This window comes from Felis catus, chromosome B1, assembly GCF_018350175.1.
Source record: "Felis catus isolate Fca126 chromosome B1, F.catus_Fca126_mat1.0, whole genome shotgun sequence".
Lineage (NCBI taxonomy): Eukaryota > Metazoa > Chordata > Mammalia > Carnivora > Felidae > Felis > Felis catus.
In genome coordinates this window covers 96887460-96901701 of record NC_058371.1, presented here as the reverse complement: position 1 = coordinate 96901701, position 14242 = coordinate 96887460, and the positions used below count along the sequence as shown (strand labels likewise).

Here is a 14242-nt window from a genome sequence, read left to right as displayed (position 1 = left end):
ATTTCCATTTCACTGTTGATGGACATTCTGGTTTTTCCAGTTAAAACATTTGAAGTACTTTTTTTGTTTTTTAAACCAAACATTTTTTTTAATGTTTATTTATTTATTTTGAGAGTGAGAGAAAGAGAGTATGTTAGTGCACATGAACAGGGGAGGAAAGGCAGAGAAGGAGAGAGAAAATCCCAAGCAGGCTCTGCACTGTCAGAGCCCCACGTGGAGCTCGATCTCATGAACCATGAGATCGTGATCTGAGCCAAAATCAAAAGTCAGACACCTAGCCAACTGAGCTACCCAGGTACCCCTGATGTGCTTTTTTAAAAAGATGGATTTTTTTTTATGAGTATATAATGGATGGTTTTATTCTTTAATATCTTGCATGTTGTTATTTGATACACATTTTTATTTTCACCTTCTGTAATACTTGCAACATTTCAATTTTCTCATTGAAGGAAACTCTCCTGTGTTTGTCTCTCCTTCCTCACATTTCTTTCTCACATTTTGCCTGTGGTACTTGACTCAGCAGTAAAGGAAAGAAACTGAAGCAGTGAGTTCATTGGAAAGATAGAATTTGAGAGTTTTTAGGCCTTCCTAGAGACCTTCTCATGCAGTTAATTCCTTCTACAGCTGAGTACCAAAGGGATTGCATGATTTACCCAGGAACAAGGGCAGTCAGTGATAAAGCTGTGACCTACAAGTTCTGATTTCCATTCACAAAGTTCTTTTACTGGCTGTAGTGTTCACTTGAAGGGGTGGGGAAGTGCCAAAGGATCTCTCTTTGAAGAAAAAGAAAAGAAATTATTTAATCCTTTCAAAATGTAATTTGGAAGTAAGGATTAAGCTACAACAATGTACTTTTTAAACCAATTAATCCATTTTGAGACACTTATCCAAAAGAACCTAAAACAGATCTGTAAACCATGGCCTGCATGTCATATCACGCCTACCACCCATGTTTGTACAGTCTGCAAACTAAGAATGGCTTTCACTTTTTCAATGATTAAAAAAAAAAATCAAGGGGGCGCCTGGGTGGCGCAGTCGGTTAAGCGTCCGACTTCAGCCAGGTCACGATCTCACGGTCCGTGAGTTCGAGCCCCGCGTCAGGCTCTGGGCTGATGGCTCGGAGCCTGGAGCCTGTTTCCGATTCTGTGTCTCCCTCTCTCTCTGCCCCTCCTCCGTTCATGCTCTGTCTCTCTCTGTCCCAAAAATAAATAAACGTTGAAAAAAAAAATTAAAAAAAAAATCAAAAGAACAATATTTTATTACATAAGAAAACTTTATGAAAGTCAGATATTAATGTTTATAAATAAAATTGTATTGGAACACAGCCACATTCGTTTATTGTTTATTGCTGCTTTCAAGCTACAGTTGCAAATTTGAGTAGTTGCTGCAACAAAACCATATGGCCTGCAGAACCAAAAGTATTTACTTATCTTGCCCTTTACAGAAGAAGTTTGCTGACCCCAAATGTAAAAGAAGGAAAAACTATGCAGATGAAAACATTTATTTAAGGGGCACCTGGGTGGCTAATTGGTTAAGCGTTCGACTTCAGCTCATGGTTTGTGGGTTCAAGGCCCGTGTCGGGCTCTGCTGACAGCTCAGAGCCTGGAGCCTGCTGCAGATTTTGTGTGTGTGTGTCTCTCTCTCTCTGCCCCTGCCCCGCTCACGCTCTCCGTCTCTGTCTCTGTCTCTCAAAATTAATAAACTGTAAAAAAGGTAAAAAACGTAAAAAACATTTATGTAAACATTTTTTAGTAGTAAAAAATAAAAAAGCATGAAAATGTCAAACTGGAGTATGGTTATTTGAATTATAATGTAATAAGTGTATGTGTTATTTGACTATTAAAATTATAATCTAAAAACTGTGGGGCACCTGGGTGGCTCAGTCGGTTAAGTGCCAACTTCAGCTCAGGTCATGATCTCACAGTTCATGGGTTTGAGCCCCGCATTGGGCACTATGCTGACAGCCTGCTTCGCATTGTGTGTCTCCCTCTCTCTCTCTGGTCCCCACCCCTCCCCGCCTCTCACCACTGGTGCTCTGTCTCTCTCTGTCTCTCAAAAATAAACAAACATTAAAAATAAATTAAAAATAAATAAAAACAACAAACTAACATCAGAATTCTTACGACTTGAGAGGTTTAAAAGGATGAAATTCCTTTATATCTCATTTGTGCCAATATAGGTAAAGACTAAAAATAATTTGCAAAAATAATTATGGTTACAGTGCTGGGGTCATCAACAACTTTTCCAACATTTCTGTATTATTATTTTCTATTTTAATGAGAAATAAAAACCTTGCACTATTTCTTTTCCAGCCTCATCAGGTAATGTGATATTTTACTTAATCAAACTTTTTGAATGATAGTTACAGTATATGAGTCACCATTATTTAAGGATTTCTAGAATGATAGGTTAGGAGGGACCTTAATTTTCTGCTTATGCCTGCATATTATAAATGAAGGATTGGTATTGAAGCTCAAAAAAATACATAATAAAGTTAATTCTCTCAAAACTTAAGAATTTTTCAATAAATGCCTTGATGGTAAATACATTAACTTGAAAGTGTAAAATGGCAGTATGGTAACTATGTTTGAAAAGCCAGATTCTCTTCTCCCTGAAGTCAGATTCAGCCTAATTTACATAACCAATTTAAATTCACAGTCTGGTCCCACACCACTGGCACATACATATTTCCCAGTCTTTCTCCTCTAACAAGATTTATTATTTTTCTCCAGCAACCTCTATGTACCTGTGTATCCAGATCTGTTCTTTATTATTTATAGTTCCTGATTCTCATTTGGTGCTTAGCCAAGACTGCTTTGTATTGTTAGGCAGGTGTATTCATTTTCATTTTGTATTGTTAAGCAGGTAATTTGTGCTGTGACAAATTACCACAAACTTAGTGGTTTAAAACAACACAAATTTATCGTCTTGCAGTTCTGGAAGTCAGAAGTCTAAGATGTGTCCTCTTGCACTAAAATCAAAGTATCCGTAGGACTACATTCCTCTGAATTCTCTGGAGTCCCTTTCCTTGGCCGGCATTCAGAGGCCACTGGAATTCCTTGCCTTGTGGTCCTTTCCTCCAACTTCAAAGCCAACAGTATAGTATCCTCAAGTCTCTCTCTGCCTCTGACCCTCCTGCCTCCTTTCTTATAAATACCCTCTGATTACATTGGGCCCACTTAGATAATCTCCCAATGTCAACATCCTTAACTTGATTACATCTGCAAAGTCCCTTTTGCCATGTAAGGTAACATTCACAGATTTCAGTGATTAAGATGTGGACAACTTTGGGAGACCACTAATCTACCTACCACAGTGGGGATTTTTAGGTAAAATAATGAGTTTTAATTTTTTCTCTTTGTAATGGTAGTATTTGTTTAATGTAGACAGTTTAGAAAATATAATTAAGCAAAAAGAGAAAAAGCACATACACCCAAAGGCAAAATTTTTATATGTAGCTTTTCTTTTTCCTGTATTTATGTGTAATAGTTTTGTATTAAAAATAATTTCTTGGGGCGCCTGGGTGGCGCAGTCGGTTAAGCGTCCGACTTCAGCCAGGTCACGATCTCGCGGTCCGTGAGTTCGAGCCCCGCGTCGGGCTCTGGGCTGATGGCTCAGAGCCTGGAGCCTGTTTCCGATTCTGTGTCTCCCTCTCTCTCTGCCCCTCCCCCGTTCATGCTCTGTCTCTCTCTGTCCCAAAAATAAATAAACGTTGAAAAAAATAATAATTTCTTAACCTGTATATTCATTTTGTATATAGTATAAATAGAACAGTAAACAAACTTTGGCATTTAGTTTTTCATGGGCCTTGGTACCCTTCAGTACACATTTGATATTAAGTAGATGCTGAGAAATTGATGGATTTTCTCAAATGATTAATTTTACATTGAGGAACAGATTTAAGCACTGTGATAAACTGATTTCACCTCTTTATATTTTATTTGACTTTGAATGTATCTCGATAAAATTTTCCACCAGCACACACCATTTCTTACCTAACAATTCAAACTAATTCATGCAATTCATTTCCTTTTAGCCTTTGACAGTGCATACTAATGACTTCTGTGTCCTTGTTGAGAAAGAACTTTCCTGGAGTGTATACTGCCCACTGTAGTGATACGATGTCCAGGAAGCCTGCCATTTCTGAGTCACAGAGATGCTGAGAAAAACGTGAGGCAAACAAATATCTGGGAGAGTGAGAAGTGGATATAACTCTTCTGTTATAGAAACACAAATTTTTTAGGGCGCCTTCATGGTTCAGTCAGTTAAGTGTCCAACTTTGGCTCAGGTCATTATCTTGCCATTCATGAGTTTGAGCCCTGCATTGGGCTCTGTGCGAACAGCTCAGAGCCTGGAGCCTGCTTTAGATTCTGTGTCTCCCTCTCTCTCTGCCCCTCCCCCTGCTATCACTCTGTCTCTCTCTCCGTCTCAAAAATTAAAAAAAAAAAAAGAAAGAAAGAAATTTTTCTACTAAACTTTTAAAAATATTTTGTATACTACACTCACTCTAAAATTAATTTTCATACCTGTTATGATGATATATGTATGGTTCCTACTTTTAGAGCTTTGTTAAACATGTTTTCAGATGATTACTCCCTGTAACATTATCTATGTTGTCCAAGGCTGTTCACTACATAAACATCCTTGAAAAAATAATTCAGAGCAAGAACTTTCAGTGCCTTAGCTTACAAGATATACAAAAACATGAGAGATTGATGGAGAATTGTTTACCAACACTATTATCTATATACATGTTTATTATCTGTCTTCCCCAAAGCATATGAAGTTCCATGAGGGTAGAGATTTTTGTCTGTTTTATTCAATTCTCTATCTGTAGTGCCTAGAACAGTAAATGGTACATAGTAGGTGCTCAATAAATATCTGTTGGATGAATATTAATTATTTGGTCCATTTCCTAATGATATGATTGATTAGAAATGATAAAAAATAACCCTTGTATGTATATATTTCTATTAATAAAGCTCATTGGTATTTTGATATTACCTCTAATTATGTTGTAAAAGTAAATTTCCATTTTAACATTGATCTTTACTTATAAATACACTTTACTATGTGTATTTAATAAACATACACATTTAAAGAAAAGCCATGGAGAAGGCGATTTATACCAAAACGTGCTGTGTATTTTGTTATGATTGGGGCCTTTGAAACAAAGGTATAGCTCAATAACAGCAAATACTGCAGCATACTGAGTTATGCCACATGGATTGAATTAAAATTTTAGCTAAATTTTTTCACTGTGGGTTTAAGTGAATAGATTCAGTTTTGCTAAGTGCAGTACTTGTCCTTTGAGTTTACATAATGCTCTCAAATTATATTCAAAATGAGAATATTCATCTTTTAAATCTCTATAGGTTGTATTTAGTTATGGCACTGTGTTGGGCTGTGTTATGTCAGAAAAGAGTGGAGTGGGAGCTTACCTCTGCTGCTAATGAAGTGTATAAAAATACATAATGAGTTCCATAGACTTTGAAGAGGTCAGAATAGATGCTTTTTAATGTTCTAATTCTAGATCTTTTTGGGTTTTGTATATTCATACAACCACCTTTGTTACTCTGTTTTCAGGTGATGTCCTCGTTGCTGTGAATGACGTGGATGTGACTTCTGAAAACATAGAAAGGGTTCTGTCTTGCATTCCTGGACCTATGCAGGTATGGACAATCTTTTTCTATATTCTTTGATGAATTAAAAATAAGGACATCTTGTACTGTTTTCTTTTTTTAAGATTCTGAAAATGACCATGTATAATGTGAATTGCACTTACATACTTGACTGAGGGTTTTTTTTTTTATGTTTATTTTTGAGAGAGAGAGAGTGTGAGCAGGGGAGGGACAGACAGAGAGGGAGACACAGAATCTGAAGCATACTCCACGCTCTGAGCTGTTAGCACAGAGCCTGACGCGGGGCTTGAACTCATGAACCATGTGATGATGACCTGAGCTGAAGTCAGAAGCTCAACTGACTGAGTCACCCAGACGCCCCTACATACTTGACTATTTAAAAAAATTTGGCTCTTGTTAACATTTTTAGCTTTTGGAGATGATTCTAAATAGAGGAGAAATATCTACAAATAAAACTCCTCCTGGGGTGCCTGGGTGGCTCAATCAGTTAAGTGTCTGACCCTTGATTTCCACTCAGGTTATGATCTCATGGTTCATGGGTTCAAGCCCAACATTGGGCTCAGTGCTGAGCATTGAGCCTGCTTGGGATTCTCTCTTTCCCTCGCTCTCTGCCCCTCCCTGGCTCGTGCTTGCTCATTCTTTCTCAAAATAAATAAATAAACTTAAAAAAATTAAACAAAAAAACTTATCCTAAGTAAGCAGGAACAATGACAATAATAAAAAGATCTCTAATGACTAACCTGTCATTATAACTACCATATATGTTGATGAAAATCCAGTTCCTAGAAAAGTCATTTTGAACAGTCATGGAATTTTCTTTTCTCTAATTTATTAAAATCACTATTAAGTTTTTTAAAATGTGGTTTTGTTTATTTTAAAAACTATACCATTTTGTTGATTTTTTTCTGTTATCTAGTTTAACCTTATTCCCAAGCTCTTATTTAGGTATTTAGTGAATTATTTTTCATTCCTTGTAGGTAAAAATAAATCTCTTTCATAATAGTTATTTTGATAGTCTAAGCATTGACATTTTGTATCATAGATGACATTTTTAGGTCCTTAGATGAATTTTTAAAGTGCTATACTTTCTATTTATGAATGCTTTGCTCTTGTTAGTATCAGGAATTAGCTGGGGTGCCTGGATGGCTCAGTCAGTTAAGTGTCCGTCTCTTGGTTTCAGCTCAGGTCATGATCTCACAGTTTATGAGTTCAAGCTCCACATTGGGCTCTATGCTAACAGTGTAGAGCCTGCTTGGGATTCTCTCTCTCTCTCTCTCTCTCTCTCTCTCTCTCTCTCTCTCTGTCCCTCCCCGACTTGTGAGCTCATGTTCTCTCTCTCTCTCTCTCTCTCTCTCTCTCTCTCTCTGTCTCTCTCTCTGTGTTTCTCTCTCTCTGTCTCTCTGTCTCAAAAATAAATAAACTTTTTTTTTTTTTAAGTTAGACTGTGGGAGAATGAAGCAACTTTCTGGATTGATCAGGATGATTTGAGATTCTGAAATATTGGCACCCACGATGAAATTCTTTATTTTCTAAGAAATAACATTTCCCTTATTTCACTTTTTTCTCTTAAAGCACACACACACCAAACATATACATGGATGCTCTGTAAAAGTAGCTATCTTTGGAAATGCAAAATGAAAGTGCTGGAATAAGTATGGTAGCTAGTGACCAGCAGTGCTTAGGAATGGATAGAGAGATATCGATGGAGACAAGGTGGTGTTCGAAATATTAACAATCAGGCAGACACCAGCCATACTGCTGAAATAGTGTATACTGTTGTCTCCTTTGGTTGCCAGATGTGGAGAGGTCAGCCAAGGTACTATGGTTCCTCAGGGTGCTCAGATAGCAGCTACTTACCAATCAGTAATGAAGAATTATGTATTTTAGCAACTGAAACAGCTTCACCCAAGCAAACTGGCTGTATGTCAGCCCTGGGTAAGGGTTTCTCCTTTCTTGCCTCTGTCAGTTGCCAGTGTCTGCCAGTCTTGCCACAGTTCAACCATGTCTCTTCAGTCTTCCAAAAAAGAAAAATTATGTTTACAGTGGAGTCACATTATACTTATGTTTAATTGTCATTTGCAAATTCAGCTATGTGCACTCAGAAGAAAAAGAAGAGGAAGAAGTAATGATTTAAATATTTTGGTCCAGTTCCACCCACCATTTACATGTCCTCGTTAAGTGTGAAGTAGGAGTCGTTTATCTGCTCCTTGCCCAGTTTGTGTTTTACAGCGTGAGCATCTTGCTGCATGAAGTGTGGTTCTGGATTTAAACACACACACACACACACACACACACACACACACACACACACACACAGCTTTTATGTGCCAATATGTACATCTTGTACCTAAATGAAGAAATAGCAGTTTGTTTTGAAGATGGAAGAAAAGCTGTTTTGAGTTGCTTGAATTTATCATATTGAGAGAATATGTTATGCTCCAGTACTCTAGCACATTCTTGCCTTTCCTAATGTAAATTGAAAGTGATTTTGACACTATATAATTTGAAAATATAGTCCCATATTAAGATGTGTATTATTAAAATCTTTTTATTATTTAAGGAAATAATTTTTTCTTATTGTAAAGGTAATACATGTTCATTGTAAAAAAAAGAAAACGTAAGGGACAAAATATTTTAAAATCCTGCCACCTGAGGATATCTAGTATTAATATTTTGGAATACTTTATTCTAATTTAACCCTTTGAGTATAAACATGTATACATTTGTTTGCTTTACTAGCAGAATCGGTATTATAGCTGTGTCATAGTCAAAAGCAGGCACCAGCATTTGGAACAACATGTCTTGAATAATGATTTAGAACATAGTTAAAATTCTTTTAACTAGAAATAATGTTTAATTGGTAAACTACGTTTTTCTTACATCATTAGCATTGAAAGTGGGGACAACTATAAGCTTCTCTATACCAGCCATGTAAACTAGGAGGTTCAGGGAGGGTAAGAGTAAGCCTGGGAAGGGAACTAGTGTTTGTACGTGCCAGGCATATGTCGGTGTTTTGCTAATATTGTTTCATTTATTCTTTATAACAGTCTGTAAGATGCCAGTAATTGTATTTCTATTTTCCATGTGAAGAAAAAGAATCTAACAGAGATTTAATGATTTCTCCTAGGTAGTAGAATTAATAACTCAAGGAACTGAAACTGACTCCAGTGCACAATCCTTCCCTTTGTCACAAAGCCTGGGTGGGTCTTCACTCCTACTGGGTCAGAACTAACTGAGGTGAACTTATTCCAGAAAAAGTTGTTTTACCTGCTTTGTATCTATGGCATCTAAAACAGTTATTTAAGCAATAAGAGGAGAGGAATGCTAATTTATAAAGAATACCATAGGAGAATTTTTAGCATTTAAATTTGAAAATATCTAACAGCAACATTTTCAGCTTCTATTCAGGGTATAAAAATGGTCTGAAGGCTTCTTGTCATGTGACAGAATATGGCCTGGGAGATACCTACAATGTGGTAATGTGGTAGGATGAGGTCAGATCTCCATTTTAAAACCTTGCTCTGAGCAATTTGCCAGATTCTTCAGGGCTTCAGTTTTCTCATCTATAATCAGAGTAGATTTGAGCAAATATATCTGAGCCCAGTTCCAACTCTGCAGTTCTGTGTTTGGTTTTTGAATAAGTTCTGTTACAAATAGATTCCAAATACCAGAATGAGATCCAGAGGTGAAGCCTATACGCTAGGTAAGATATAAAAAGCCCAAATCATTTTCTTTCAAAGCCAAGTTTTAACATTCTGCAAAAAAAAGTTGTCTTAGAGTGTCCAAAAATTTAACTATCATGAAAGGAAAAAAAAGACTGGAGAACTATTCTAGACTAAGGCAGACTGAAGTGACATATAACTAAATACGGTGGCTAATCCTTAATTGATCCTGGATTGCAGTGGGAAATAGTCATATTGGGACAATTGGGAAAATTTGGACACAGACTTTGAGAACAATATTGTATTGAGTATTCAGATTCCTAAATGTGATCATTATATTTGGTTGTGTAGGAGAATGCCTCAGTCCTTAGTACATACATGCTCAAGTATTTAGCAATGAAACATTAAAATGTCTGCGGATAATTCTGAAGTGATTCAGTCAATTTTTTTTAAATGTTTTATTTTTTTTTGAGAGAGTGCACAGAGAGAAGGGGACAGAGGATCTGAAGCAAGCCCTGCACCGATAGCATTAAGCCTGATGTGGGACTTGAACCCACAAACCGCGAGATCATAACCTGAGCCAAAGTTGGATGCTCAACTGACTGAGCCACCCAGGTGTTCCAGTCAATATTTTTTTAGTACATAGAGTGGGAGTGAGGATGGAAGGAGAGAGGAATATGACAGAGAAGAGAAGGAGAAAGGAAATGTAACAAAATGTTAAACATTGTTGAAACTGGATGAGGAGTAATACACGGGTAATTATTATATTCTTGCAACTTTTCTGTAGGTTTGAAATGTTTTAAATTAAGAAGTTGTAGGTTTGAAAAAAAGAGGTTTTAGGTATTTAAAATGACAACAGGGGCGCCTGGGTGGCGCAGTCGGTTAAGCGTCCGACTTCAGCCAGGTCACGATCTCGCGGTCTGTGAGTTCGAGCCCCCGCGTCAGGCTCTGGGCTGATGGCTCAGAGCCTGGAGCCTGTTTCCGACTCTGTGTCTCCCTCTCTCTCTGCCCCTCCCCCGTTCATGCTCTGTCTCTCTCTGTCCCAAAAATAAATAAATGTTGAAAAAAAAATTTTTTTTTAATAAAAAAATAAAAAAATAAAATGACAACAAAGGTGCAAGTACCCTTCTAATTACCTACTTTTGTGATTTTGATCTCCTGCCACAGCTCTGTGCACTTATTTATTCTACAAGCACATAATTGTGCAGGTAGTATACCACCCACTCCTGGCTTGATCAGGGTTTTTGTGTCCACATTTTGCAGTTGACTAGGGTTAATTGCATTAAGCACTGAGCCATAGTTCATTTTCCTGGAGATTTGGAGGGAGCCAACTCCTTTTAAGGAGATTGGCCTGTGGAACATTAGTCCCGGACTCTTACCTCTCAAGTACTTCTTAGGACCAAGAGAGGGGGGAAAAGTTTTCTTAAAGGAGATGATATTTGGGTGGAATTTTTTAACTTTTATTATTTTCTTGTTACACAAAAGTGATATTCATATATGCTGTGGAAAGATTAGGAAATAGACTGGCAAAATTTTTAAAAATATGTATTTGGGGGCTCCTGTGGCTCAGTCAGTTAAGTGTCCAACTCTTGGTTTCGGCTCAGTTCATGATCTCACAGTTCATGAAATTGAGCCCTGAGTCACGCTCTGCAGTGACAGCCCAGAACCTGCTTGGGATTATCCTTCTCCTTCTCTATCCATCCCCAGCTAGCATGCTGGCTCTCTCTCTCTCTCTCTCTCTCTCTCTCTCTCTCTCTCTCTCTCAGAATAAATAAATAAATTTAAAAAAAAAAGTGTAAACCTTCTCTGTTCTCAGAACCCAGAAGTAACCATCTGTGTTGATATTTTATTTTTAAATTTGTTCATGTTTTTATTTATTTCTGAGAGAGAGAGAGAGAGAGAGAGAGAGAGAACAGGGAGGGGCAGAGAGTGGGAGACAAATTATCTGAAGCAGGCTCCGCCCTGACAGCAGAGAGCCCTATGCGGGGTTTGATTTAACTCACAAACCGTGAGATCGTGACCTGAGCTGAAGTCAGATGCTTAACCAGCTGAGCTACCCAGTCTTGATATTTTTAAAGTGGAGGACTGACTTGGTCAGATTTGCATTTTAGGAATATTTCACTCTGAATTGGACTGGAGTTTGGGAAACCAGGTGACTGGCTTCACAGCAGTCAGAAGAGAGGTGATAAAGGCCTGAGCAAGGCTTTGGCTGTGGATATGGAGGAAGGAGTAGATTACATTTAAGATAATGTGAATTGAAGAGGATACTTCCTGCAGAATAAAAGGAAGTCCAAGGTGCCTTCCAGGTTTTGTCTTGAGTAACTCAATGAGACTGTCCAAAAGAGAAGAGGATCAAGGGGAGAGAATTTGCTGACTCAGATAGATTCAATTCCTTCAGAATTTTGATGGAGGAACTTTCAAAGCTTCTGTCAGACAAAGGAGAAAGGATCAGACATGCAGATAGTAGCCAGGTGTTGTGAGAGAGACTGTGAGGGCCATAAGGCAGAAGTGAGAGACTGGTCAGCTCTTGGAGCTGCTTCAGATTCTGACAACCTCCCTCGTTCCCATCTCTGAAGAGGATGGCATGGAGAGAAAGAATTTGCTTGTTTGACAGAGGCTGAAGAGGCATTGCTGGTTACATGGAAGGGTTAAAGATAGAAGTAGAGAGGGGGTAATTAAGGAAACAAGATTTTGGAAGTGATGAGTTATAGAGAGCATGTCCTTAGACCCTGAGGAAAGGCACATCATCTCCTGAACTGGAAGGAGAAGAAGAAAGAAAGAATGCAAATTGCACACACACACAAAAATGTTTTGAGAGAGACCCACAACAAGGAATGATAAAACATGTCACAGGTTAACATCTAGGAAGGAACAACAGACATGAAAACCCTTTTATAGGAAGTTTCATGTAAACTATTTTACATTAGATGTTTCTTAATAAAAGTTTTTTTCTATAAAAAATTCTATGTATATCAACCCCTTTTTAAAAATAGCACTTACCTTTTAATTAAGTTGTCTCACCCATTTTCATTTTATCAAGGCAACCAGATATCCTGACATTTTAGAGCTACCTAACATGTAAGCTTTTCAAAATGTCTGGCCAAAGTGTAATTATCTTTGCACTTGAAGCTAACTTTACTTAAATCAGAAGAATGGTGGCTAAAATAGTTCTTAAAAGAATTTTAATGGATGGTTCTGCGGTCTGTGTATTTGTTTGAATTTGTGACATGGTGAGGGGAAAATGTCCTTACACCACCGAAAAGAAGTGCAGTTGTTTGCCAAGTATAACATTAGTTTTCAAGTATGTCATTTTTCACTAAGCATAGCAAACTAGTCTTAAATTTTAGGTTGTTGTTGCTGCCTCAAGTAAAATTAGTGAATTTTCATTTTGAGTTTACCACCTCATTTCCTTTTGTCATTTTTGGTTAGTTACACCTGGTTTTTTGGCCTCTCCACCCACAAGAATCTCAGCTGGAAAAGATGCCCTCCCTGTGCTGAAGCATGTTTCTTTCTCTGAAGACCACCTTTCTCCTTGTTCACCACTGGTATGCATATCTCTTACAGACACTCCCAACACAGACCCAGCCTGTCTCTCTGACACCTATTTCCCTAGGATGTCACTCATCATGTGCTCCCTGCAGTCAGATTTCTCCTCCCCCACTCCACTTATATATATGGCTCCTCGCCAAAGCCCTCTGCTGAGGACAATCTCAAATCTCCCATCTATCCTGTCATAAGGTCTAGGTTCCGAATTTCCCCAAATTCTTAGGATTTCTCACATTTTCAAGGAACACCACCAAAGGCTCCCATATATTTTCTTTTGCACACACTTAAATTCTCATTCTCAGATAAAAGGACCCTCAACCACGAAGCCATTCACTTCATGAGATCCTTGTTCAAGGATTTTATATGTCTATGCTTATGTTTGTATTTCTGTTTATGCAGACATATGTTGAGCATTGCCCTCTACTACAGATGCAACTCTCAGAACATAGTCTTTCAGGCCATCTAATGCTTACCTGTTGCTTTTTTGGATCAAAACCTCACACCAAAGGGGTGCCTGGGTGGTTCAGTTGGTTGAGCGTCCGACTTTGGTTCAGGTCATGTTCTCGCGGTTTGTGAGTTCGAACCCCGTGTTGGGCTCTGTGCTGACAGCTCAGAGCTTGGAGCCTGCTTCAGATTCTGTGCCACCCCCCACTCTCCACCCCACCCCTGCTTGTGCTCTGTCTTTCTCTGTCTTTTAAAAATGAATAAACATTAAAAAAAAAACCTCTCACACCAAATATTCTTTTTCACATCCTTCTAAGATCTTTTCTAAAGCAACATCTCTTCAGCTATCTCTCACCGTATCTTAAGTTTCATCAGATAATGCTTGATTGTTCCCATATAGGATCTCTAATTTTTTATATTTTTATTTAGTTTGCCTAATATCCCCCCCCCCCCCCCGCCCCAAATATACCAATTTTCTATTCAGCCTTTTTTGGACACAGTGTTGTAATATCAAGAGCCCATTTTTCAACATTAGGTTTATAGCAAACATGAAAAATTTAGTAAAGGTTTATCTTTTCTGTTTGGAATAAAATTACATGTTTTGTAAAGAAAACCATGATTAGCAGGCCTCAGGAAAATTTTATGAAGAATTTCTCCCCTCTTACTTTCAATACAGACTACTGCTGATCTTGACCTAGTTTCTGTTTACCTTAAGTATATACATATTGATGAATTTAGACCTCATGTCTCTTTTCTACTTAATACCATAAATCTGAGATTTATTTTAGAAAAGATGTTTATTTAACTAAATCCACGTTAGGTAGACAGAGATAATTTGGTGCCCCTGAAATGCCACAGACAGACAATTACAGATAAGCCAAATGGAATACAATCATAAATAGTCCCTCCTTGCTAACAAAAAAGGACATTTTTCTTTTGGAAGGTTTT

The 14242-nt window shown here is 37.7% G+C and overlaps 1 protein-coding gene across 2 annotated transcripts in view; it reads left to right on the top strand.

The window, feature by feature from the left end:
- Positions 1-14242, top strand: part of INTU (inturned planar cell polarity protein) — a 90521-nt gene that overhangs the window by 18445 nt on the left and 57834 nt on the right. For both annotated transcript variants that reach the window (XM_045055888.1, XM_045055887.1), the window contains exon 3: positions 5587-5672. In XM_045055888.1, the coding sequence (XP_044911823.1) occupies positions 5587-5672 (86 nt within the window). The remainder of the gene's footprint in view (positions 1-5586; positions 5673-14242) is intronic.